Consider the following 24,774-nt stretch of genomic DNA (forward strand, 5'->3'; position numbering starts at 1 on the left):
AGAGGGTAACACATTGGCCTTGTGATGCACCTGGCTCTGTTCAGAGCTGTTAGCTTTCCTTCCCAGAATTGCCATATTGCAAATAACAGACCAAAAGAAGTAAAACAGGACAGACTGATCTGCAGCACACTGTACTTCTCCCCGTGGGACAGCAGCTTGCCTTGGTTATCTTTCCACACACATTACACAGTAAGACCACTGATGTTTTTTTCTGACCAACAAGATAAAAACATCTACTTAATTATACTCTGGGCAGACTGAAAACAATGAATGGAGATCTGTCATCATGTTTTGTCTCGCCCTTTTAGGAACAAGTCTCTGAGGTTTTTTGGAAACCATTTTTAAGAGGCTTTTCCTCTCTTCTCCCTTCCAAATGGCCCGGTTGCTTTTGTTGGATTAAAGTGCAGTCAAGCATCACAAAATCAGGGCTATGTTTAGGTTCCAGCCCAGTTTCTGGGTAATGCCTAGTTTGTGAGTAGTAATTCCAGTTGTTTGTGCTGCTACAGGACTATAATTGCTTTCTATCAACAAAGAACCATCTGCTGAGGCTCTGCCGGGCCATGCACTGCCTGGGAGATGCACCCTGATGTTGCACTTCAACATGAGATTACGACGAGCTTCTGTTCCTGAATTATGTGATTAAAAGGGGCACAGTAGGTGATGAGAGCTGCAGGACGACTGCACAAAGCTCCTTGAGAAGGTTGGACCCTGTCTTTCAGCAGAGTCCAGAAAGGTATCAACAAAAACCATTCTGCAGATAAGAGCAAAGCGTGTGACTGGCACAGCATCGCTTCCTAAAGCCTCAGAGGAGGAGCACATGCGGTTAAGCCCTGAGACTTCAAAGGAATAAGATGAAGGAGGGTTCAGTGCTAGAAAAATTGAAGGGTTTTATAGGAAATAAATGGTTTTGTGTCTCCTCAAAAGGGTAAAAGTCCCAGGGGCAGAACAAATGATAGAGGAGGTTGTGGAGAAGAGACAGAGGAAGCAAAGTCTGGAAGAAAGTAGTGAATAGACAAGAATGAAAGAAAATAGATGGTGAAAATGGGGTGCAATAAGGCCTTCCAAGGTTTGACAATACTCTAGATAGTTAATTGGTATTTACATTTAGGGGTGCTTTACAGCCTTGGGTTTATTGACATATAAAGAAAATCCCGTTCCACCCCGTAGAGCTACATAGGCAGATGTTGTCTACAGGAGATGGTCCTGGCAGTAAATCCAGAGGCATTGGTTAAAAACTGCAAGAAAATACAACTACAAAAACCAAATACACCAGCAAAGTCCAGCAAGAGCAATGTGAGACCACACTGTAATAATTTCCCTCTTTCCTCAAATCAAAGTATACAAAAGTAAAATAGACAAACTGTGCAAGAATGAGGTTTGAGGAGCCTTGGGGCCTCTCTTTTTTGAGGCTGTTTGACAGTAACACTGTGGCAAACCTCACCCCATCTCCAGCAGCATCAGCTGCTTCCCTGTTTTACGGTAAATTTAATGATGAAAGGTAGCAGCAGAGCAGGAGTGAGGGTTGGCACAGTGGTGGGGATGGCCACTGCCAGCGGGGCAGAGCTGCAGGGTCATGGTGATGTAGGGAGCAAGAGGCGAGAAGGAGCTGGAAGGTGAAGAACACAAAGGTTTGGGTTGGGGGTCCAAGGGAGGGCGAGAAGTTTGCTGAAGTCTTGCTGTGTCTCTGAGTGATAACCCGTGACGGGTACAACACAGTTGCTGAAGTTCATGCTCTCTCCTGTTGACAGTCATCTGCATTTGAAAAACAGAAGCTTCTGCAGTGTTTTTGGGGGTTCTTAAATCTCACTGATTTCCGTCACGTTGTCACAAAGCTGAGCTGGGAGACAGCTAGTGTTTAATCCCTACTGAAAACGAATCAAAACAGGAAACCAGTTTGCCTCCGAACAGCAAACTCATTTGTAGTGAATCCTTCAGAAGCGTGCACCAGATACCAAAGCCTCAGCTCAGCTCCTGCCTGCCCCGTGCTGGTGTCTGCCTTGCCCCGCTCTTGCAAAAGCTGAGTGTCACTCACCAAGGGACTACAGGGTGAGGATTCAATAGGAAATAGGGTACGCCGAGGTAGTTGGGATACTTGGATATCTGTTCTTTTCTTACTCTCTCCTATCTGTCCATACTGTTATCTGGTTATATGATGAATAGTAACACAGCAGAGGCTATTGAGGATATTATTTATTTAAAAATTTACTGTTATTTTTTCTTAGCTAAAACCCCAAACAGAGCAAAACCAGAGAAGTGTTATGTTTCTAGGAAAATAGATGCAGTAAAAATGTTACATGTTATATAAAATGCATAGTTTTGAAATTCGCAGTACCCAAATATTTTTTTAATAAAATATTTGTTGTTTTATAGCTTTTCAATATGAAACAGGAGTGTTAGTAAACTGAACACTTCATGAAAATAGTTCTTTTTTGATAAAAGAGCATTTCATTTTGTTGGAAGAGAAAAATAGAACCTGAATGTCAACCAAAGGTTTTAACTGGTTCTCAAAGAATCCATGTTCTGATTTGAAATATATGTATGTGCATATGTGAATGTGTATGTGCAATCCATATAGAAGTGCCATATATGAGAATGATTCTTTATACTTTTAAATGTCTTATATAATAATCAGTTAATTTGCTTCTGCTCCATTAAAATTAAATCTCCTGTGGACATGACAGCCTTGTCTAATTATTCAATTAATCTACAATAATTAGCATTAACCAAGTGCTTTTCTCTGTCTTTCAGAAAAAAAGGACTTTGAAGGGTTCTGTGGAACTTTCCAGGATTAAATGTGTGGAAATTGTGAAAAGTGACATCATCATTCCCTGTCAGTATAAATATCCTTTCCAGGTGAGTCTGTCTGTTGGCCATATTAATAGAGATATCACTTCATTTTCTATTTCAATAAAATTCTCCCTCACAGTGCAGTCATTAATGAACCCAACACCAGGGTGAATAATGACAAAAGAAGAAAAAGCAGACTGAGGTTTGAAATGAACTGGGGAATCACAGACTGAGTGTTATTACAAGATCCATAAACTCCTGTGCTCTTTGGTTTTAAGCTGGGAAGGATCATTAGATCTTCTAATCCTATCCCCTGCTTAACACAATGTTCAGAGAAAGCCCATCTTTCACACTCAGAATCCACTCAGGGATTTGGCCCGCTCACCTGTTCTGAAACTAAATACATTCAGTGGCCTTTGCATCAGAAACTGGTGAACATGATGCATTAGGGAGACTGCTCCAGACAAGAACAGAGATGGCTTTTAGTGATGAGATGGCTTAATGACCAAAAGGCAGACAGTGCTAGCTCTAGGATGAGGAACACATTGTCTAGTGTTAACAATTAATACATATAGGATATATTTACACTGTCATGTAACCATAATGCCACAGAATATTTGCTCAGTTATTGCAACACAAATTCCCAGTTTATTATGTTATTCCCTGTGCTGCCACATATCAGAATTTTATCATACTGGTGACAGTATTTTTTAAAATAATTATGGTGTACGGATTTCGGTGAATACAGGGCCATCTCTGTTCACAGATGGCTTTAAAAGAGGGAATCATCTGGACTCAGATTTTCAGATAAAAGCTAATGATTGTGACCCAGGTACACAATGTTAAAAAAGATAGGTAAATTCATATAAAGAGAAAAGTCAACCATAAAGCAAGATTTCTTTTTTTTTCCATTCTTGTTATCTCAAAATCAGCATTAATATGGAGGCTTGGCTTGGTATTGTCATTCTGAAAAATCATGAAGTAGCTTGTAGAGTTGTCTCTTACAGCTTCAATTTGAACGGTAAAAGTGCATATCCACCATGCTTTAGTCTGAGCCCTGGCAAATGTTTCCTTGCAGAGTTATAAGAAGGGAGAGGAAATTTCCCAGACTAGGTTGGGTCAGGAAACCCTCCTTCCAGTTTGGGGTGGTCCTCATCCAGGATCATAAAAATTGTCCTGGAATATTACAAAATGTTGCTATGTTGGTGCCTAATGAGTGCTCAAGAAACCAGATGATCAGTGTTACGTCCTTGTTGATGGGCATTTGGGAGCCACAGAAGATGCTGTTGTACGCTGCAAACAGCTCTCAACGAGCAGCCCCACAGGAAAGCTCTTAACGGGGGCTGGTAGGAGCTGCCTGGCTGGGGGAAGGCTTGGTGGGGGAACCTCAACTGCTCTTAACTTGAGTGAACTTGGACTAGAGAAGGAAAGAATGCTCAGAACTGTTTGTTCTGTTTAAAATCTCTATCTCTGTATCTCCAATGCTTGTAGGAACAGCAAAATAAAGTGAAGTTAATGGCCAGTACTGGTGGGATGGATGGAAAAAATGGAGCAGTCATGATGGATAGTGTTCTGCTGAGGTCATGCTAATCGCTGCTGCTTGTAGCAAATCTAAATTTTGTCCCACAGTCAGTTTTGTGGTATTTTGTAAAATGTTATTGTCTGGGGTTTTTTAAAAAATATCCTGGCTGCACCCAGATGTAAATCTTCTGTAGAACCACCAGTGGCTTTTTGGCTTTGTGTGGCTTATCTGGCAAGTAAGGCCCTTGCAGAGAGGCATGAAATGAGTGACTTTGTGCAGTTGTGCATCCTCATGACTATGTCTTTTGGTGATCTGCTTATTGCATATTTCAAAATCTGACTTAGATTGTCAAAACATTATACAGACAAAATAATAATATCAACAGGAGTGGATTTAAATAAGTAGGAATTATTCCTCCTCTGTTTCTATTTTTTCTAAAAGAAGTTATAATTTATCTCTCCATAGCATGGAAAGCAACTGAGTCACATGGCTGTCTGTGTGTGCCTGCAAGGGCTTCAGGCCAAAAGATAGCAAATGTTTCCTGTTCTTTAAAAATAATCAGCAATGCCTCATCTACAACCCTGGAGAAACTTTTAAAAACAGCTGCTGTCTTGTAGAAACCTCTGTTTAAAGACAATGGTCAACATTTTTCAAAGCATCAAAGAGACCAAGTCCCATTTGGAATTAAATTGTTGAGATAAATATTGGAAGAGGAATATAGATTATATGTTACATCAAATTTTAGGCCCAAATGTAGTCATCCGATTCAGTTTCTGAGTCATTTTGGTTCTTGTGATGATTTTACTCCCTGGTCTGAAACTTCACAAATGTTCTGTATTTCTCTCCTTTCATTTGTTCATCATTAAGGCCAAGCTGATGAAAACAGCATCTTGATGCTCATTGTTCATCTGCCTCAGCTTCCTATTTCTCCTCTATTATCCTACTGAAAGCTATTAAAAAGTCTGAAGAGTAAAGGTAATCCAAATAATCTCCAGGGAGTTGCTTGAGATTTACACTGACACAAGAAAAGCTAAATTTTACTCTTAGATCTTAAGTAAAGGTATTTTACAAGAAACTGCTAAGAAACGGATGCCATTTCCCCAGAGATGCTTTAGGAGGATAAACTGCAGTCAGTAACGGGCTGAATCCTCTGCAGATTTAAATTGCTACGTCTCCATTGATTTCATGGCCATTTCTTAACAACATAAAATTGATCTAAAACACTGCTTGTCTAGAATTCTTTCTTGATGGGGATTTCTACTCCGTTTTAAATAATCAAAAGTTAATGTGCTTAAGAGATGCTTCTGAACAGGCCCTGTTACTCCACTTCCCCATATCATCATTTTGCATATAACTTACTGGTATGAGAGCTGCTGCCTGTTTCCTTCAGTGACTCCATCGTGCCCAGCGCATCTCAGATGGCTTCTAATGGCTGGCTCCTTTCTTTATGCCCTTCTCCAGGTCGTCCATGATAACCACATACTCTACGTGTTTGCACCCAATCGTGAGAGCCGGCAGAGATGGGTCTTTACACTGAAAGAAGGTAATAAAACCCCTGTGCTCACCTAATTGTTGAGGTTACTTATCCCAGACCAGTTTTCTCATAAGCTATAATGCAGAGAAAATGTGCAAGAGGAGTCAATGCCTTATATCTAAGCACACAAATTGGTAATGGGGAATGAGGTTATAAAATCAAATTGCTTGTAAATTTGGTGGGTGTGTTTTCAGCAGCAGTGGAACATTTGGACATGGAATGCTTTATTTGCCTCTTTCTAGGATAAACTATTAATATGCTACTGTAACTTGAGGCTTCTTATTCAAGAGAAGATGTGGATTTTTCTGTAGTTAATTTTTTTTAAAAATCAATCTTTTCTGCGTAAAATATTTTCTCATCTCTTATTAGCAGATTTTTTGTTTAGATTACAATCTTCTTAGAGGATCATGGTTATTAAGAAACATTTCTGCGGGCAGCTTTCATTTCCTGTTCACCTCCTGAATTGTGCTGTGGTTCACTGCAATGGTTCTGAAGTGAAGGCACAATAACTAACCACTGCAGGCAGAAATGGACCATAATACTTGACATAAGAAAGGTGTTAGTTACATGAAAATTGCACCAGGCTTCTGTCATAACTTTTTAGTGCTTTATAACACAAGCTGCTGTATTGTTCACTCTGTAAACATTGTGCCTGATGGAGTTATTATTAAGCTCATGCACTTACCCTTGCAACCAGTCACTCCCCTTCTGGAGTGCACCTGCTCCAAGCTTCTACTTTATCACCGCTTCTCGTTCAACACCTTGAGACTCTCCCCTCCCTTGGACAATCTGAATAGTCTCTTGCAACAGACCAACAGAAATTTTTTGTTCTTTTTAGGAAAATTATTATTACATATAGAGAGGCTGAGCTTCAAAAAGAAGGACTTTTAATCACTCATACAGACATTCAAGACTGGTATTTACATGTGTAAAAAATGTTTAATGCTGGTGAAGGCCAGCTTGTACAGCTCCTTCTGAACACCAAGCCAAAGCAGCAAGTGTCCATGTCCTATATATATACATACTGTAGAGCTGTAGTCTTTCATTTTATGAGACCTTCCTTCCGTGGCTTTGGTGATTATCAGTTTAAAAGAGAGAGTCTCTTTGGTAGGATTCTGTTTTCCCACAGTAGGGAGGTATGGGCTCCATCACCAGCACAAAGGCTATTCTTCCATATCAGTGGTGACATTCACTGCTTTCAGGAAAAAGGAAAACATTAAGGGAGGAGGCTGATAATATTCACCAAAGCCTGGTTTGACAAGAATAAGAAGCTTCTCTAAAGTGCAGGTTATTTCCATTCAGTTCTAGATGTCTTTCAGAGCTGATGTGAAAGCAAATAAATGAATTTTTCCCCTCCTTTTTCTTCCCCTAACATTTTCCAGAAACCAGAAACAACAGCCTGTTTTCAAAGTGTCATCCAGATTTTTGGATAGATGGCAAGTGGAGATGCTGTGCTCAGACAGAGAAGATGGCAGCTGGCTGTGTGGAGTATGACCCCACCAAAAATGGTATGGGATTTGTTAAGACCACCCTGACCTTGAAAATATTTATTGCTAGCAAAGTAAAGGATCAAATCTTTTCCATACTGAACATCAGTGAATGTCATGTTACATTTCCATCAAAAGACTTCTTAATGGTTTCTTGGGATATTCCTTATTCTAGTTTGTCTGTTACTGTATATGGCATTCTTTGTTTTGAATTAATATTTTCCTCTATGTGATGCTTGGTGCTGTCTTTGCAATGAGAAGGAGAACTAAGGACCACTGTGGTCAGTCAATAAACCATAATAACAACTTTCTTGAGATATACACATTCTATCCTGTGTGTCCTATTTTGGCCTAGCCATATTTCCCCTGTGGTTTCAACAGCCCAGTGTAATCTCTGTCTCCTGAAAAAGCATATTCTATCATTCTTCAACCAAGACACTTTGACCTTGTACCTGGGTGATTCCTTAAGCACATCAGCTTCAAACCCATGCTGTGTGGCTGAGAGTCACTGTGTAGGTGCAGGCTGTTGGCATGTCTTAATCTAAAAGACCAAGGTTTGCTATTCACTGGTTTTGTATCACCTTTATTAATTCATTACCTTGATAGTTTCTCCCCTGGTTTTGTCCAGATCTACTTCAAATTATCTTTGTTGATTTCATTTCAGCCTCAAAGAAGCCTCTTCCTCCCACTCCTGAAGACAACCGGGTGAGTGCAATGAGGCACACTAAGCTGTCCTTAGTGCCCTGGGTGTTTAACTAGAAGTGGTGAATATATCCTCAAAAAGGTTCACCACGGTGCAGTGACCTGGAATATCACCTGTTACAACATTCCCTGGACTTTTCTATTACTTTTTCCATATTTGTTCATAAGCTATAAATCAGCAGCATCCCACTAGAGTTAAGTTCAGTCCTGCAAAGGGAAGCTTGTTTTCACAAATAGCTTTCCAATGGTGAGTGAAGGTTCAACTGTATTTTATTTTTTTAAGCTATAGAAAGGGAAACTGGGGAAGTAGGGGGATGTGAGAAAAGCTGCTGTGAAGAGGAACAGAGAAGTGATTTTCCAAACCTGCTTGTGGATGGGACAAGGTAGGGGCTCCAGATGGGACTGGAGGCAGCAGGACATTGGCACAGTCCCTCCAGGGAAGCCATGGAGATTTTATCACTGGAGGTTTTTGAGAGGAGTTTGGAAAACATCTGTGAGGATAAGGTAATCCTGCCCTAGGAAGGAGTAGAAAACTATGTGCTGTGCAATTAAAATTTTTATATGAAATTAATTGTTTGAAAGTGCTGAAAATTCTCATGTTGCCACCATACTCTACTAGATGCCCTGGAATGCTTTCCTAGCTTTGAGGCTTTTGAACCCAGAGGTCAATGCTGCCAGGGAAACATCATTTTAGAGAGCATGGCACTGGTTTTTATGAATATGAATATGAATACGAATATGAATGTGAATGTGAATGTGAATGTGAATATGAATATGATGAGACTTTTGCCTAATTTATGCAGAAATTGTTGCTAGACCCAAAGGACGCCTTAGTCATGGCCATATATGACTATGAAGCCCAGAATCCGCAGGAGCTAACATTACAATATAACGAGGAATATTATGTGATTGACAGCTCTGAGGAACATTGGTGGCTGATTCAAGATAAGAATGGGTAAGTCTTTTTTCAATAGCCAATTTACAAATCCTTTCTACATCCAGTTTGCTCTTCCATTAATATATATGCTGGCCTCTACTATAACTTTTGTGAAGTTTCCTCCGATATACAGAAGAGATATGGAATGTTATTTATGGTAACTTTCTTCCCTTTGATGTTGCTTGTATTCAGGCAGCTGAAGAAAAAGGATCTGAAAGTTAATTAAAAAGAAAACGAACCGAACCAAACCAAACCAAACCAAACCAAAACAAAACAAAACAAAACAAAACAAAACAAACAGTGCTTAGCTCAGGCCGATATTTGCTGTCATACATGTAGGGGGAAAAAAAATGTGAAACTCTCCAAGTTTAGAGGTGCAATCAGTTGTTTCCTTCTCCAGTAACCCTACTAAATACATAACAACCAGCATTTCTGTCATGCAAAGAGGAGGCAAATCTTTCAGGGCTGACTCCCACAGATGCAGAGAAAATCCTGTCTGGTGCACTCATGCTGTGCTGCATTTTAACAGGCATGAAGGCTATGTGCCGAGTAGCTACCTGGCGGAAAAATCACCTGAAAATCTACAAATATATGAGTAAGTTGTGCCTATGTTTTTCTTGTACCACTAAGTGCCTTGGATTTGTTTTAGAAGCTACAAGCCTCAAATGTCCCTACCCCGCACAATGTGTCGTTGCTAGCGCTGCAGACACTCAATTCAGAGGCTTTTCAGCAGAAATGCTGACTCAGACTCTTTTGATGTTTTCAGATGGTACAATAAGAACATCAGCAGAAGCAAAGCAGAAACACTCCTCAAGGATGAGGTAAACCAGTGTTACGTGTGGGGTGCATGGGCAATAATAATTAATGACAAATGAGGAGAAGCCTGTGAGGGCTGCTTTGTGTAAGAGAGAGCTGAACCCCAGGTTCCTGCTGTGTTGCTGTCCTTGGCTGCTCTTAGTGTGCAGTGCAAGATAAAGGGCCACTAGCAACCCCCCCTTACCTCTACAGCAGCTGAGTGTGGGCAGAAAGCTGTGCCATCCTTTTTCAGTCAAACACACACAGTAACTGGGGCTGATGGAAAACACTGTTTCAGAACACTGTGTCGACTGAAAACTGATTTTAGCTCATCTTTTCTGTCTCTGCAGGAAGCTTGCAGATGCCAGTAGTTCTCTGAAAATCTAACCAATCTTGTGCTGAAATATTTTGGTTGAAAGCCAAGAGTATGATTTTGGGTGGTTCTTTTTAGTTTTGTGTGTGTGTGTATGTGAGCATGCTTCTTTAATTTTTCAGTTGAGACAGACTTTTCCAGTGAAGACTCTAGTGAAAATAAAACGAATACACTTCTTGTTCAAATTTTCCACAGAAACACAACCGTAGTTTTTAAATCAGCTCTTACAGCTAACAGGTCACCTGAATAAAGTGATGATTCTTGGATTATAGTATCTTATGGAAATAAAAGCACTTCTGTGCGGTTTTAAAAATTCTTTTAGTTCCTATAAACTCCTACAGGATGTGTCCACGCATGGCTTAGTGATCTTACTTTTCCTTTTGGTCCTACCAACGCAGCTCTTCTGTGGCAGCTACCCCTGTGTGGCTGCAAAACCTTTTGGTTCAAAACCTTGCAGCAGCCTCCCACAGCTCCCCCCAGAAATGTGGCCAAGCTCTCAAGCAATCTTTGGCCAGACTTGATGTCAAGTGAGACAGAAGGGCAAACACAGTGCTTGAAGGAACTCAGGCAAGATGCTGTCTCCAATACTTGCCTACCTGTGCAAGCAACCTCACGCTGCCACGGACACGAGTCCTAAAGCCCTCACTGTGCATGATATAGATGCTTCTACAGCAGCATCTGGAAACCCTTTTTAGAGCTTCCCTGTGCTAATTATTGTATAGTGCAGGTATAGGAGATGTTGTGCAGACACACATTGAAGAGACAACTCTGGAAGGTTTATAGCTCAGTGGCCCGGTCCCACCTGGGCAGAGCTGCAAGGCACCAGCTCGGATGCAGGGGATGCAGGAGTAGTCTCAGCATCTGGGTTCACCTGGAGCTGAATTAGTCCACTGGGGAGGCGGGACAGAGGCTGAGGTACACTTGTTGGATTAGGTTTGCACCAAGCATTGTGGGTGGATATTAGAGATATAAAGTGGAGGAAATCTACTATGTAAAGTAAAGGAGGGAATGAAATAATCAGGCACTTGGGATGCCAGATGAAAAGCATCTTTATCTGTAAACAGAAGAAAAAATGCGTTATTTATTATCAATATATAGGCCAGCACAGCACATTACATCCAAACTGTGATGTTAAATCTTCTCCTCTGCCGTATGATCCATTAGTGCCTGGCACTGCAGGATCATGGCCTATGATACACTTTAACATGCAGATGAAGAGAAAACAATTACAGTGAAAAATTAAAAAGGAAGATTGTTCTGTGAGTGCCAGAGTGGAGGAAGCCTGCTTTCCTACACATTTCTGTTTAGATGCTAGATGACTGGGGTCAAGATTTTCCCATTTGTGGTATGTTGGTAATTGATCTTTCATACACTCCCATACAGAGTCTCTGGTGTTGAATAAATTGTACTCTTGTTATGTAGCTGCTCTCAATAGAGGGTGTTCAAAGGGGCTTGCCTTTCCAATCAGCTGCCCGTTTCAGTGAACTTGTTGGAAACTGATACCACCGGTATTGTCAGATACGGTTGAAAGCAATGAATGTGTTCAAAATCTCTGGAGGAGAGGCTTGGAGGGACAGACACACACACTCATGTCCCCACACCCACACATACTCAATAAGAGCACATAAGTCTCGTTTCATCAGGAAACTGAGCTAAAAATACAGAGCTCCAAAGAGAGACCAGCTGGGTGTACCTGGAGGCCTGGGGCAGCCATCAGAGCTGTGCATGGAACAGACCAAGCACTGTCAGTTGGCCGATGGCACTTTTTTTTCCTACATGTTTAGCACATCCTTGTGACTGAACATAGACAGGGCTGAAATGAGCAGAGCTTTGCCCCAGCCTGCTTCTTTTTTTCCATCATGTCTCTAACCAGTTTTCTCTCTTTTGCTCCTGTTACAGGGTAGGGAAGGTGCCTTCATGGTGAGAGATTCAAGGCAGCCTGGCATGTACACAGTCTCTGTTTTCACCAAAGCATTAAGGTACAGCTGAACTCAGCAGCTTTTTGCATCAATTACATCAATGAAATGGCTTCTATGAGAGTGTAATCTCTGTAGTTGTTTTGGCATTATAAAGAGGGAGCAGAAGGCTCATGAAAATGACAGAGGAAAACACTTCCAAAAAAGGCAGAAGAGTTAGCTGCCATTCGCAAAGTGTATTAAAGGCTCCAGTTCTCCCTGCCTCTAAATATATGCCTATAAATAGTCCCCTAGTCATCACTGGGGTTGTAATTTTGACGAAATTGTCCCCCCAGCTGAAGTGTCAGTAGGATCAACGTGGACTATATGCTGGATTCATCAGAGGTGGGTAATACAAGACTAGTGAAAGGGTTTCAATGATGGGGCAGAAAGTTTTGTTTCAGAAAGGAGAGTCAGAGAAACTCAACCTGCTCTCATTGGGAAACCTCAGCCTTTCTAGAGATGAGACTAGCTATGAGTGAGAGGGAGAACATGCAAGTATGCAGCTTTCATTAGCAATTGCAGCTCACTCCTTGCTCCTCTCCCATTCATTCTGTCTAGGGAAGGTTCTACCCTTTGCTTGCTTGCTTTCTCCCCTTCCATTTATACCCCAAATTCCTGTCTTTTTGCTGCAACCTCATTTTCATCAAAGAAAACCTCTTTTTCAGCATGGATAACAATCCCGTTATAAAGCATTATCACATCAATGAGACAACTGACTACCCCAAGCGATATTACTTGGCAGAAAAGCATGTGTTTGACTGCATCCCTGAACTCATCAACTATCACCAGCACAATGCAGGAGGTGAGTGAAGGCTGATGCTGACCAGGGAAACTGCTGTTTTGCCATGCCACCAGGTGACTGTTTTGGATGAAGGAAGGATCCAAAGCCCTCTGTCCTTACAATGAAATGTTAAATGGCATCACCATTTCTTCCACTATCCTGGTACTTGGATGGCAGGAAAATTACTATCTCAGGCCAGCTTCCAGCATTACATCTTCATTCTGGCCATCCTTCTAAGGCTGACTATGACCAACACAGGTGTTGTAATGACATACTATAGAGAGCAATTTCATTCCTGGGAGCCATGGGGGTGTGTCACTACTTCCAGACCAAGCTACCTGTTTGAATTACACTGCAGCGCCTTCTTACCCAGGAGATGATATATCCCTGGGCCTTGCTTTAACACAAAGTTAGGGACATGGCCAGGATCCATAGCCAGATATGGGAGTCACCAAAGACTCCCATCCCTACCATCCAGGAATACCAAAGGAAACCCTGGGCTTCAAAAATATCCTACAAATAAAAGGTATAATTTGGAATTTCATCAGAGTTAATAGAAACTCACAGATCACATTTGCTGACTGAGTGAAAACGTGAAATGAGCTGAAACTGCTCAGAATTGGCTTCCTTCTAGCAGGCAGTAAATCACGGTCTGATTAGAGGTTCAGCTGCCCTCAAGTGGAGCTGAGAACTCAGTACAATAAATCTGCTTCCAGTATTCAGACTGCCTTATGGGGTAGTTACAGCCACACTTCCCATGACTGTGACAATAACTGGAACCCACCTTTTCTTCTCTTACTCAGGTCTTGTCACTCGTTTGCGGTATGCAGTCTCTTCTTGGAGAAAAACAGCCCCAATCACTGCAGGGCTGAGCTACGGTATGATACTCTCATGACTACACGGGAATCACACTCCCCACTGGTTAGCTGGGTGATTCTGAATATCCCCACGGCTGTTGATGGATATTCATGTGACTGTCAGCACAATAAATAGCTTTCTTCAGATCTTTAAACTGCACTGTTCACTAGATTATCATCTTTGTTTTTACCATTGATAACTGATTAAACTGATGGTGCAGTACCTTCAGGGAGGTGAGGAGAACCCTAGGGTCTCAGTGAATTCAACATTAAACACTGAAATCAGTGAAAGGTGATGAGTGTATGAGCATAGCATAACTTGATGAAATCTGAGTTCCTCCTGAAAGATACCTCCATTTGAGTATTGTCTACAGAATTTTGCTGGTGTCATCTTTACTATAATAACTCTTGGAAACATCAAAGAAACTCAAAACCATGTTGTGCTTGGTCGTACGTATATGCATGGTATAAACAATCTTCCTGAAGAACTGGATAGACAGGACAAATGGGGAAAGGAAGGGGATGTTGTTGTTCCTACTCTTGAAAATGACCTGCAGCATGGACTAGTCAAATGAGCTACCAAAGGTCAGACAGACAATTTGAGGGAGAGCCAGAAAGTCTCACTTCAAGTCTTGTCTCAATGTTTAAGACACAAAAGCTTTTTGTTTGACATTTTACTTCTAGTTCCTTACTCTTTTTCCCTTACAATCAACAGGAAAATTGGTCATTAATCCCTCTGAGCTCACCTGTGTACAGGAAATTGGCAGTGGTCAGTTTGGAGTGGTCTACCTTGGCTACTTGCTGGAGAAGACGAAAGTAGCCATAAAGACTATTCGTGAAGGAGCAATGTCTGAAGAGGATTTCATTGAGGAAGCTAAAGTCTTGATGTAAGCAGTAGATTCACCAAGAAAATTAAACCCAGTAGGATTCATAAGATTGAACCAAAGAGTTGTAATCCTGTTCAAGAATATGAATGGGGAATTTAAACTTGGATTATCTACTATGTATCTAAATAGTAGGTAGAGAGACCAGTGAGCTCTGATGGTTACAAAGGAAGGCAATTCAAAGTGTAGGTGAATTACTGTGCTTCTGTCAATATCCAGAATGGTCTTCCATATCTCTGCTGTTCTGGAAGGCAGGGTTAATTGACGGTGTGTTTTGGAGAGCAAAGTGATTTTTGTCAAAAATAATCAGATGGAGAAATATCTTAAAATTTGAGCGAAATTTTATTGAAAAACCTTACCTGCAAATTTTTTTTGCTTTGCTCAACTGAAAATATTTCTCTTTGGCCTGATTGATTTTTTATTTTTTAAATCTTCCTCCCTTCAAAATAGACAGAAATGGATTTTATTCTTGTTTGGTTGGGTGGTTTTCCATTCAGAAAAGTCTTTTGGTGACCATTACCATTAAAATGGGATGATACTTAGTGCTACTTGACATTAGACTTGGTCTACACGTTTTCTTCTTTCTGCTTTCACAGTTGGCCTTTTCAGAGAGAAGGGTGAAGCAAGGTGACATAGGCTGCTGTGTATAACACATTTGCTATAAAGATAGAAGGTATTGAACCTATTTCAGCCTCTTTTCCAACTTCCCTCCCTATCCCACAGGAAGCTGTCTCACCCCAAGCTAGTCCAGCTTTATGGTGTGTGCTTTGAGAACACTCCCATAAGCCTGGTGTTTGAGTTCATGGAGAATGGCTGCTTGTCCGACTACCTCAGGAGCCAGCGGGGCAGTTTTTCAAAGGAGACTCTGCTGGGGATGTGCCAAGATGTGTGCGAAGGAATGGCTTATCTGGAACAAAACTCTGTCATCCACAGAGACCTGGTATGTTGATTCCATATAGACCTTTCCGCTGCTCCAGCTGGGCTTTGCCCTGTGCTTTCTCCCTTCCTTAATTTCAGCTTTCATACTCCTCCTGCCTATCTGTTGACAGGGGATCCTGTATCTTCCCTTATTGCAGAAGCAGCATCAATACTTTAGGAAAAAAACATCCCCTGGTGTGCTGATTAATCTCTTACACTTATTTGTGTTTGGGGGAGAAGAAATGAGGACATAAATTTGTCTTTTTCTGAGTGGACTTTTTTGCTCCCTGAGAGCCCCGGCTCCCACAGTCCCTGAGTACTGACCACTCTTCACGTCTAAAATCAGTGAAGATGCCAAAAAGACCTGTTCTAACATATGTATAAACATGCATTACTGTTAAATACTTTTAATTACATGGCATTCAATCAAGCTGCATCAGTCACTGCTGATGTTTTGTTAGGGAAGCAAGGATTGGGAGTAGCTGTAGATATTTTAGGGTCTTTCTCTGCCCTCTCTGGGCAACAAGGGCCTGCAAGTCAGACTAATGGTTGAACAGATTTCTTAGCAACAGGAACATGCTGGACATAAAATGTACAGAAAGCATGACAACCTCAAGTTTTCAGTCCCTTCGTATGGTACAATGTCACTTTGATTCTCCTTCTTTTAAGCACTATTTGCTCTGCAACTGAGTGGCTGTGATAGTCTTTCAGCTCTGACCTTCTGCCTTGGCACCTTCTTTTCCTGCAGGCTGCTAGGAACTGCCTGGTGGGGGAATCCCACGTGGTCAAAGTGTCTGACTTCGGGATGTCGAGGTAATGCTGCCGAGGCTGCGCGCGTTCCCAGCGGGGCTGTCACAGGATGGAGGTGGGGTTACTCAGCATGCTCCCTTCTTTTCCTTTTCCAGGATTGTCCTTGATGATCAGTATACCAGCTCCACGGGTACCAAGTTTCCAGTCAAGTGGTCTGCTCCAGAGGTTTTCTCCTACAGCCACTATAGCACCAAATCTGATGTTTGGTCATTTGGTAAGAACCTCTTGTCAGAATGGAAAATATTTAGCAAACACCAGCTCACAAAACCTAGGGGTTCAGTCGTCAAGTAAACTCTCTTAAACAGCACACGCTCTGGGCTCCAAGGGAGCAAGACTTAGGAAAGCAAGCCTAAATCATACAAGTGAAAGAAATAAAAGAATAATAAACTACCTAGATACTTTGGAACACTGCAAAATATTATTATACCTGTGCAATTCTATATAATACCAAATAATGAACTCTATTTTACGTTGATATAGCAGGAGTGTCTAAGACAAGATTGGAGAGTCCCTGACAAAATTATATAAGGAATGGAAAGGAAAGACATTTAGGCACTCCACCTCTCTGCATGTTAGTCTTGGGTACGGATGCTTCACTCAAACCCTTGGCCTTTCCAAGTTTGCTCTGCTGACTCCATTTGCTTTATGCTGATCTGAAAATATTATTTCACTGCTCACATTTGATCACCTCATTTCCTGCTCCCCAATGCATTGTTTTATGATTCGCTTCGGTTATTTGGACTCCCTTCTGGACCCTCATAGATAAGAAAGCCATTGTATATTTTTTTCCCCAAAGTCGTTGGCGCTAGAGATAACAAAGGCTATCCCCTGGCCTGTCGATCTGGCACACTAATGTGTCTGGCCCATCTCCAGCTAGCATGCAAATCATGGTACTGCAGAATGAATCAGTGCAGTGTGCTGTGCACAGCACACAGTCAATGGGGTGCCACTCAGCTCCGGGCCTAGCAGTAAATAATGCAGGATTATAACGTTTGCTAGTCTGTGCTTGTGAATTCTCTGCTTCCCTCTCCCTTCACTGTCTTCTGCTGAGGTTGAAGTTGTGCCTTCCTGTGTTGGGTTATGAGCAGTGCAGTGGGAGCTGAGTGCTCAGACCCACACAACCACCTTTGCAAACCCAACCCGGAGATGCTTCAAAGAGCACCATTCCTCTTTCCGTGTCCCCCAGCATGTGGAGGAGGCTGTCAGTACTCACCACATAATAACAAGGGACCACATTTGCCAGTGGAGCTCCCTCTGACACCTGCAAAGTGGCAGTGACATGGGGAAAGATGCTACTTTGATAAGAATGTTCTGCTTCAGAATTCAGAAACTGGCCTGTACACTGAAATCCAGATGCTTCCAAAAAGGGTGCTCAGTTTGATTTACAGTCAAGCCAAGCCTGGTGAAGTTGGCTCACTCCAGTTTCAGGGCTGAATGAAATACCAGTGAGCTCTGTTTGCATTGGTCAGTCCTTCTTTGTGAAATGTGCAGGCAGCAGTGTTGTACATCTGTCAGACTTGTTATCTCCCATCCAGTGGGGTTTGCATAAGAGGATTCTTCCTCTGTCATGTCATGGTCTCATGACTGTGAGAAGCTTTCTGCTCCACTACTCTGCAGCCCATTCATCTCTTCTGCCAGGCCTGAAATCCTGCTGTGCCCAGGAGAACAAAATGGGTATGAGAAATTCCCAGTGCAGGCATCTGCACGCTGGGGGAATACAATTGCTTTGCTTATTCTTCAGTAAAACCAACATCATTGGTGAGGAGCTGCAATCTCTATGTATCTTCCTATTTGAAAAATTCAAAGCTAGAAAGCAGGCATTATTTAGCAAAGTTGACTGGAGTTACCCAACTTTATTTTAGATCAGTCTATCTAGCTGCCTGTCTCCCTTTTCTAATACAATGTGAATAGAGTTTACCAAGTCAGTCATATTAGATGACCAAAGAAATTAAACCTAGTAATAACACACATGCCTTGTATTCCCTCCATATGCAGAGCCTCTCTGATTGGGTGGCCAACCACAATGTATTCCATGGTCCTTCTGTCTTTGCCTGCCTCTCTTCCACCACACTAGAGAAGCACAAGTTTCTGTACTGCACTAAACAGTAATCACAGGAAAACATTTGACTGTTTAGGAAAAGTGGGAAAATGTGCTGCAATCCTTTGAAATTCCACTGTCATTGCATGTGAATTCATCCCAGTGAATCACACCTCTTGGGACATTTTGCAGGCAAGGAGTTCCCAGTACTGAGGCTAAACTGACTAACAAGAATGGAGCAGTTCATATTGCTTTTCTTGCTCCTGAGTCTCACCCAAATACAAGCAAATTCTGGTGTAGGTCACACTGCAGACAGGAAAATCAGTGGCATTTCTCTTATATGTAATTAACTGGAAGCAAAAATAGTGAAACTGAATCAATGACAAAAGGCGGGTTCTCTTTCCCACATTACACATCTGGATGGAGTACATTTCATCTTCTTCACGGTTTGGGAGAAGACATAGAACACTGCTCTGCTTTCTGACATATAACACACTTAGACTTCATCTGACTCATGGGGAAATACATCCCTGTCATGCTAGACTACCATGAAGAAGGATGCAGAGAAGTCAAACTTGCAGTCACCAAACTGGTACTTCCTCACAGTCCAGTGCCCACAAGAGATCTTAGTTGGCATCCTCAAACTATACAGCTGTGTTAGAGCCTGATTTTTCAGATGTGTACTGAGAATCCGAATGAAAATGCTTTTCCAAATAACAGACATCAATGTTGAGAGCAGGTGGGAGGTGGCCGTGGGCCTGCTGAGAATTTTATTTGCTTCTTTTTGATTTTTCTCATTTGTTTGCTTTAGGAGTGCTGATGTGGGAGGTCTTCAGTGAAGGTAAAATCCCTTATGAGAATCGCACCAATGGAGAAGTGGTGGAAGAAATCAATGCAGGATTTCGGCTTTACAAACCCAAGCTGGCCTCCAAGGTGATTTATGAGGTCATGAGCCACTGCTGGAGGATGGTTAGTATCATAATGGGAGAGCCCTAGTTCCAAAGACAAGAGCTCTCTTCCCCCTGGCTTTTAGAAGGCATACGCTTCACATGCTAACACAAGATAAAATCCTGGAGGTGAAGCACTCTGTAGCTTCATCTGTGCTAGCAAGAAAACTCTAGGCTCTTTGCCTTTTGTTCAAGCTTCTGTTTCTATAGAGTGTGTTGACTTCACTGAGAAGCCTATGTAGTGCACCTAACTGAAGTTAATTCAACAGTTTGCTTCCTAAGAAAGCTGTGGATCTGTGTGGCCAATTTTTAATTGTGATGGTAAAACTGACAGCCAACCCGTTACAAGGTACTTAGTGTCCACTAGGCAAAAATCACTGCCAGTAGAAAAGAAACATTGCACAGAAGGAAATTCATTCTTTCACTGGCATTTTCTCTATAACAATAGATTGGATTTTTGTTAATAGTTTCTTCACAAGGTTTTCCTTCCTAACCATGCCATTCCTCTCAAGCTAACACTAATGTTCTCCCTCTCTCTTCTCTCCCCTGCTCAGAGGAAAGATGACCGGCCATCCTTTTCTCTTCTGCTGTATCAACTGAGTGAAATCTCTGAGTTTGATCTGTAATCATGGCACCAACAGCTAAGCAAAGCTAAGAGAGTCCCAAGAGAGCAGATGGCTGGATTTTTCTCACACAAAGCATTAAGAGGAATCCTCTCACCATAGATACTTGCCATGTGCCTGGGGAGAAGGAGCGAGCAGAAGCTGGTAGTTCCAGACAGACAAGATACCCCCAGGTCTTCCAGAGCCTAGACAGACACAGGCTTTGGTTTGGCAAAGAATGTCGTTTGCATCTTACAAGCAGAAGCTGCAATTGAGCAGAGAGTCCTGAACCACACAATCCAGCAAGTGTATTTTTCCTGAAGATACAGCCTCAAAGCTAAGAGATCTGACATTGCTATTCCAGTTCTGTGAACTCCCAAATTAATGTCTTCCCTGGGGAAATAACCCCTGTCTTTAACTGAGGAACATTTAGACATTTCCATGGCTTTCTAATTAAGAGTGGGCTAGACCTGAAAGCTCTGAACAGGAATAAGCCTGGGATACATGGGAACAGGCTGGGTTTAGTGACTGTATTTCTGATGCTGATATTTCAAGGTGGTTTCATTCTCCCTTTGCATGATTTTCTTTGAAACTGTGGCATAACAGAAACAAGATTCTGGTACCCAGTAAACTGAAGAGGTGCCTGCACGTGCATGCAAGTTTGTAAGGAGGGAAGAGAAAAAGCAGCATGTTGAAGAATCTTGAAATTCTCTCAAATTGTGTAGTGCAGTGAGTGGGAAGTTAAATAATGATTTCCATCCAATTTCTTTGAACGGAGAATGGAGGACTGAGCAGTGCAGAGTGCTATGTGTTTCCAGTCCAGGACAAGGCAGGATCCCAGGATCTGATTATCTGTGAAAGGTACAGAAGCCTACTCCTGAACTGGTATGTTTGGAAGGAAGGAGCCAGAGGGCTCAGAAGTGTAACCATGAGTAGATCATGTGCTCAGTGCACCACTGATAGTAAGAAGAGTTTTCTCATTCTTCAAAGAGTACCTGAATCATCACAAGACTTTTCCATCTCTTCTGTGAACAAAGGGACTGATCAAAGAAAAAGTCCTATATGAATGGTCTGCCTGGGTACTGACTCCATGAGGAGTTCCACATTATGTGGTGACAGCAGAAGAACATATAAACAATATCCATCTCCTGGTATTTCAATTAAAATTTATGTTTTCACTGCAAGACAGAGACACTGTTTTGACGTAACTGACCTCAAAGCCAAAAGTGTGGGTGTTGGTGTCCTGCAGAATTTGTAAATAAGATCAGGACTTTCTGCTAAGCATTAACAATAACTAGAGAAGTCAAGAGGACTCACAGATGGTATGTGCATATATGCAGCATGTATTTTTGGTGCTTCTCTCTTTGGGCAGATAAGAAGATGAGTAAACCTTAGGTGACAGCAGTTTACAAAAACTGTAAGGTGCAAACTTCCAGCAGCAATCTCTCCTGTCATTACAGAAGTCAGATTCAAATATGTTTGCCAACAAAAATGAAACAAGGAAATAATGTAATCCCATGATCTCACATATCCTGTGTCAAACTATTTCTTCATAGAGGGAGGCTTAATTTTTGTTATTTTTTAGACTCATGGTTCTAGGGTAGCTTCTAGGAGCTAGCATATCTTTTCAGGTATATGGATACAGGCAAGGCATTAGTTCCTGCCTTATACATTTTCCCACTTTGATTTGATTCCATGTTATTTTCTTTGGTTTACTCCTACACATATCATGCAGACTCTCCCAGGCAAGGAGAATCCCAACACTCAGATGAGACGTTGTCAATCCTAAAAGCAGGATCAGAGTGCTACCTTCGAATCAAGATTGATGCCAAAATCTCTTCATAGTCTGAACCAGTATGTGGAAAGTGAGCATCTATAAACAGATTATGAATTTTTGCCTACAGTGAATTTAAGCTAAGTTTCTCTTTGTCCCTTGCATCCTTTAGTCTGAGTTAGCCTGTTGTCACATCCTGGTGATGCCAAATTTCACTTTTAGCCAATGAAGTTAGTAGCCCTAACCATGTTAAACCGTACATCTACAGCTAAATTTGAGGACAGCTGGCCATCACTCTGTTTTCTCCCCCTTTTTATTGCACTTAGACAACCCATACAACCACGGAATACTCTGAATCGATTCTTCCTGAGCACAGACACTGTGGCAGGGGTATCTGCAGGCTCACCAAGTTAAGCTTCCGGCTTGCTGCCCCCTCCATCCTTGAAGGAACCAGCAGTCTGTCAAGCTTGAGGAGGTTGCTATTAAGTAGCAGCAATATTGCTCTGCTAGGTAATGTTTCTTGAGATTATATTTATATTTAGATAAGTGTAATATTTATTAGCTATTGAGTGTTGCACTAAATAATATTGTGATGTTTTATGTCCCGTTTTCTTTGGCAGTATTTCTATGTACGCAATATGTACTTTTACAAACAATAAAATTGTTGAGTCCCAACTGTGGCTTTCACTATAACTTAGAAAAAATGCAAAAACCATCCTCATGCACTTATATAGTTTGCTCTTCCTCCAAATCCTCCCCACCAATAAGCAAACAGGCTTCTTCTGGCTTTCTGAACCATCTCTGTGTTCCCAGAACTATGGCTATGTTCTGGGGTTAGATTATGTGCTGGGTTTATGGTGGTAGAAAGTATTGGAATCTCTGCAAATTGGATAATTTAGTGCATGGACACATAGATTTTGAAGTCTAAACGTCCATTGTGGTGGCTTTAAATTCTTTGAATCTTCACATAATGGGAGTAGTAACATTAGAATGCTCCCAAAGAGTGTTTCCCTATGATTATTTACAGGGGACTTGACGAATCTGAAAAGGCCAGTGTCGTACTGTGATAACTGCATGATATTAATGGATATTAATGCAGTGTAACACAGCCTTCTCCAACCATAGCAGTTTCTATGGCAAATTTAGGCCTGTGCCCTTCATTTGGCTTAACGAGGTATGTTCCCCACAATGTAGAGGTGAGAATATCAGCTGTCTCCTGCCGCAGAGTGAATAATCCTTCTCTGAATACCCCTTCCCTGTCTCCTTGGAAAGTATTTGCAATGTGCTGAACGTTTAAACCATTCCTCCTTTGCCAGTTTGAACCTCTCTGGCCGTATTTCAGAGTGGCAGGAGGCTGTGCTTGTCCCTGCCTTTGCCTGCTGGTTACCGGAGGCGGTGGGTGCGCGGATCTGCCCAGGTTGCACATTTGGCTGGAGCCGAGGCCCCGAGCGTTGTCCCAGCGTGTCCCTGACCTGCTGCTGCGATGGCCAGGTGCTGGCACAGCCAGGCTGGCATCCCAGCAAGGAAGAGGGAGTCAAGCAGTAACCTCGTCTAGAAAGAGCAGCTGATGCTTCTCAGTGGAGACCAGGGACTGGAGCGCAGCAACGTTAGCCATGAAAAGCTCTTTCCTGGGCATGTGCTGGTCACCCCAGGGAAGTGGGGGGGTTGTTGGTATTTGTTCTGGTGGATAATTACCTTAAAATCAGGCGTGAAAAAATATAGAATTTCCTCAAACGTATTTTAATGAACATGTTTCTATGTGATGTTTGGCTTTGTCCTCTCTGAACGCTGCGCTTGTCAGCATGGCAGGGTTCAGGTGAATGGTTCCGCTAAATCTCACTTGGCAGCCACTTCAAATCAGTGTGTATTCTTCTGTTCAGCTCACCCCACCATCGTGTTATCTCTCCCCTCCACACATAACCAGCTGATGCACACACTCCTGCCTCTGTCGCTGCGTGGGGCCTGCCCCTTGCTACCACTCTTCCCAGCCTGCAGAGTGATTTGCAGGGCAATTGCAGAGAAGCTGATTTTATTATTCTATGATCTAAGTCATCACAGAGTATAAAATTAAAATAATAATAGTCATGGAATTCCCATCACCCTGAGCCTGGCTGATAATGGCAGCAGATTAACCTGTGCAAAAATAGTCCACAGCAGTTTTTACTGCCACAGTTTTCTTGAACTGACCTTGTTTCACCCATGGCCTCACAGCAATATTAGCTGTTAAATCTTTTGGATCTGCAGAAACAATGCTCACTTACTGAATTTTTCTGACAAATAATAAATAGTAAAAAGAGGAACGATGGCTGCAAAATGTTCCAGTCAAAGGTGAGAGAGAAGAAATGCTATGCAGGAGAAGAATCCGCTCTCAGAGATGCTACTAATAGATATTTTTCAGGTGTGGTCCTGTCTATTAAAATAAAGACAGTTCCTCAGATTGCCTTCCTGCTTTTGTAGGCTGTTGCTCTGGAAAGGGCCACTGCCAGGGCCACCAAGAAAATGTATCTAGACCTGTATCGAGACTTTCAACAGTCCTTGGGTATTCACTGATGTCTTTTGACAGACAGACAGCTGCATCAGAAGCTGAGAGGGCTGCAGAAAAATTAATGAAGGCCCCATACAAGTTTTCTATCAATCACCATGAGGCGATGTTCCTCTGAAGGCTGTAAGCGGTCCAGTTTGTATTTCACAGTCGATCTGAAGAGCTGTATTGGAGCTTTAAAAAAGAAGCATGAGCAGACGACTGGAAACTTATCCCTGAAGAAATGCCAGATGCCAAAAAATGCCAGAAGGAAGATCTTTCAGATGCGGTGCTAATTCAGAAAAGGCTTGGAGCTCTGGGCAAAGACAGTGTCTTCTGGCTTTGGTCTCTAACGTGCTCAGTGATTGAAGCCTTTACAGCTATTCAGTAAACAGGGTTTTCGTTAAGATGGCAGGTAAAACCTAACGAAGGTACACGTCCTCTGGGGAGGGGGGGGGAAGAGAAGGTGAATACTCGAGACCCTGCAGGCTCAGCCGCGGGGAGATGGGGAATCCCAGCCGCGTCCTGCCTTCTCAGGGACCCAAAC

The 24,774-nt window shown here is 42.1% G+C and overlaps 2 protein-coding genes across 2 annotated transcripts in view; both read left to right on the top strand.

Annotated features, from left to right (window-relative positions):
- Positions 1-22,327, top strand: part of ITK (IL2 inducible T cell kinase) — a 33,986-nt gene extending 11,659 nt beyond the window's left edge. The window contains exons 2-17 of the mRNA XM_009973064.3: positions 2,749-2,853; positions 5,771-5,852; positions 7,226-7,351; positions 7,995-8,035; positions 8,836-8,987; positions 9,499-9,564; positions 9,736-9,790; positions 12,037-12,116; positions 12,761-12,897; positions 13,680-13,754; positions 14,449-14,620; positions 15,341-15,557; positions 16,284-16,348; positions 16,441-16,559; positions 19,195-19,352; positions 19,885-22,327. Coding sequence (XP_009971366.1) covers positions 2,749-2,853; positions 5,771-5,852; positions 7,226-7,351; positions 7,995-8,035; positions 8,836-8,987; positions 9,499-9,564; positions 9,736-9,790; positions 12,037-12,116; positions 12,761-12,897; positions 13,680-13,754; positions 14,449-14,620; positions 15,341-15,557; positions 16,284-16,348; positions 16,441-16,559; positions 19,195-19,352; positions 19,885-19,956 — 1,722 coding nt within the window. The 3' untranslated portion in view covers positions 19,957-22,327. The remainder of the gene's footprint in view (positions 1-2,748; positions 2,854-5,770; positions 5,853-7,225; positions 7,352-7,994; positions 8,036-8,835; positions 8,988-9,498; positions 9,565-9,735; positions 9,791-12,036; positions 12,117-12,760; positions 12,898-13,679; positions 13,755-14,448; positions 14,621-15,340; positions 15,558-16,283; positions 16,349-16,440; positions 16,560-19,194; positions 19,353-19,884) is intronic.
- Positions 22,328-24,325: 1,998 nt separating this feature from the next.
- CYFIP2 (cytoplasmic FMR1 interacting protein 2) overlaps positions 24,326-24,774 on the top strand; it is a 56,429-nt gene continuing 55,980 nt past the window's right edge. Inside the window, exon 1 of the mRNA XM_033006195.2 lies at positions 24,326-24,642. The gene's annotated coding sequence lies outside the window, so the exon portion shown is untranslated. The remainder of the gene's footprint in view (positions 24,643-24,774) is intronic.

This window comes from Tyto alba, unplaced genomic scaffold (genome assembly GCF_018691265.1).
Source record: "Tyto alba isolate M040663 unplaced genomic scaffold, T.alba_DEE_v4.0 Super-Scaffold_17, whole genome shotgun sequence".
Lineage (NCBI taxonomy): Eukaryota > Metazoa > Chordata > Aves > Strigiformes > Tytonidae > Tyto > Tyto alba.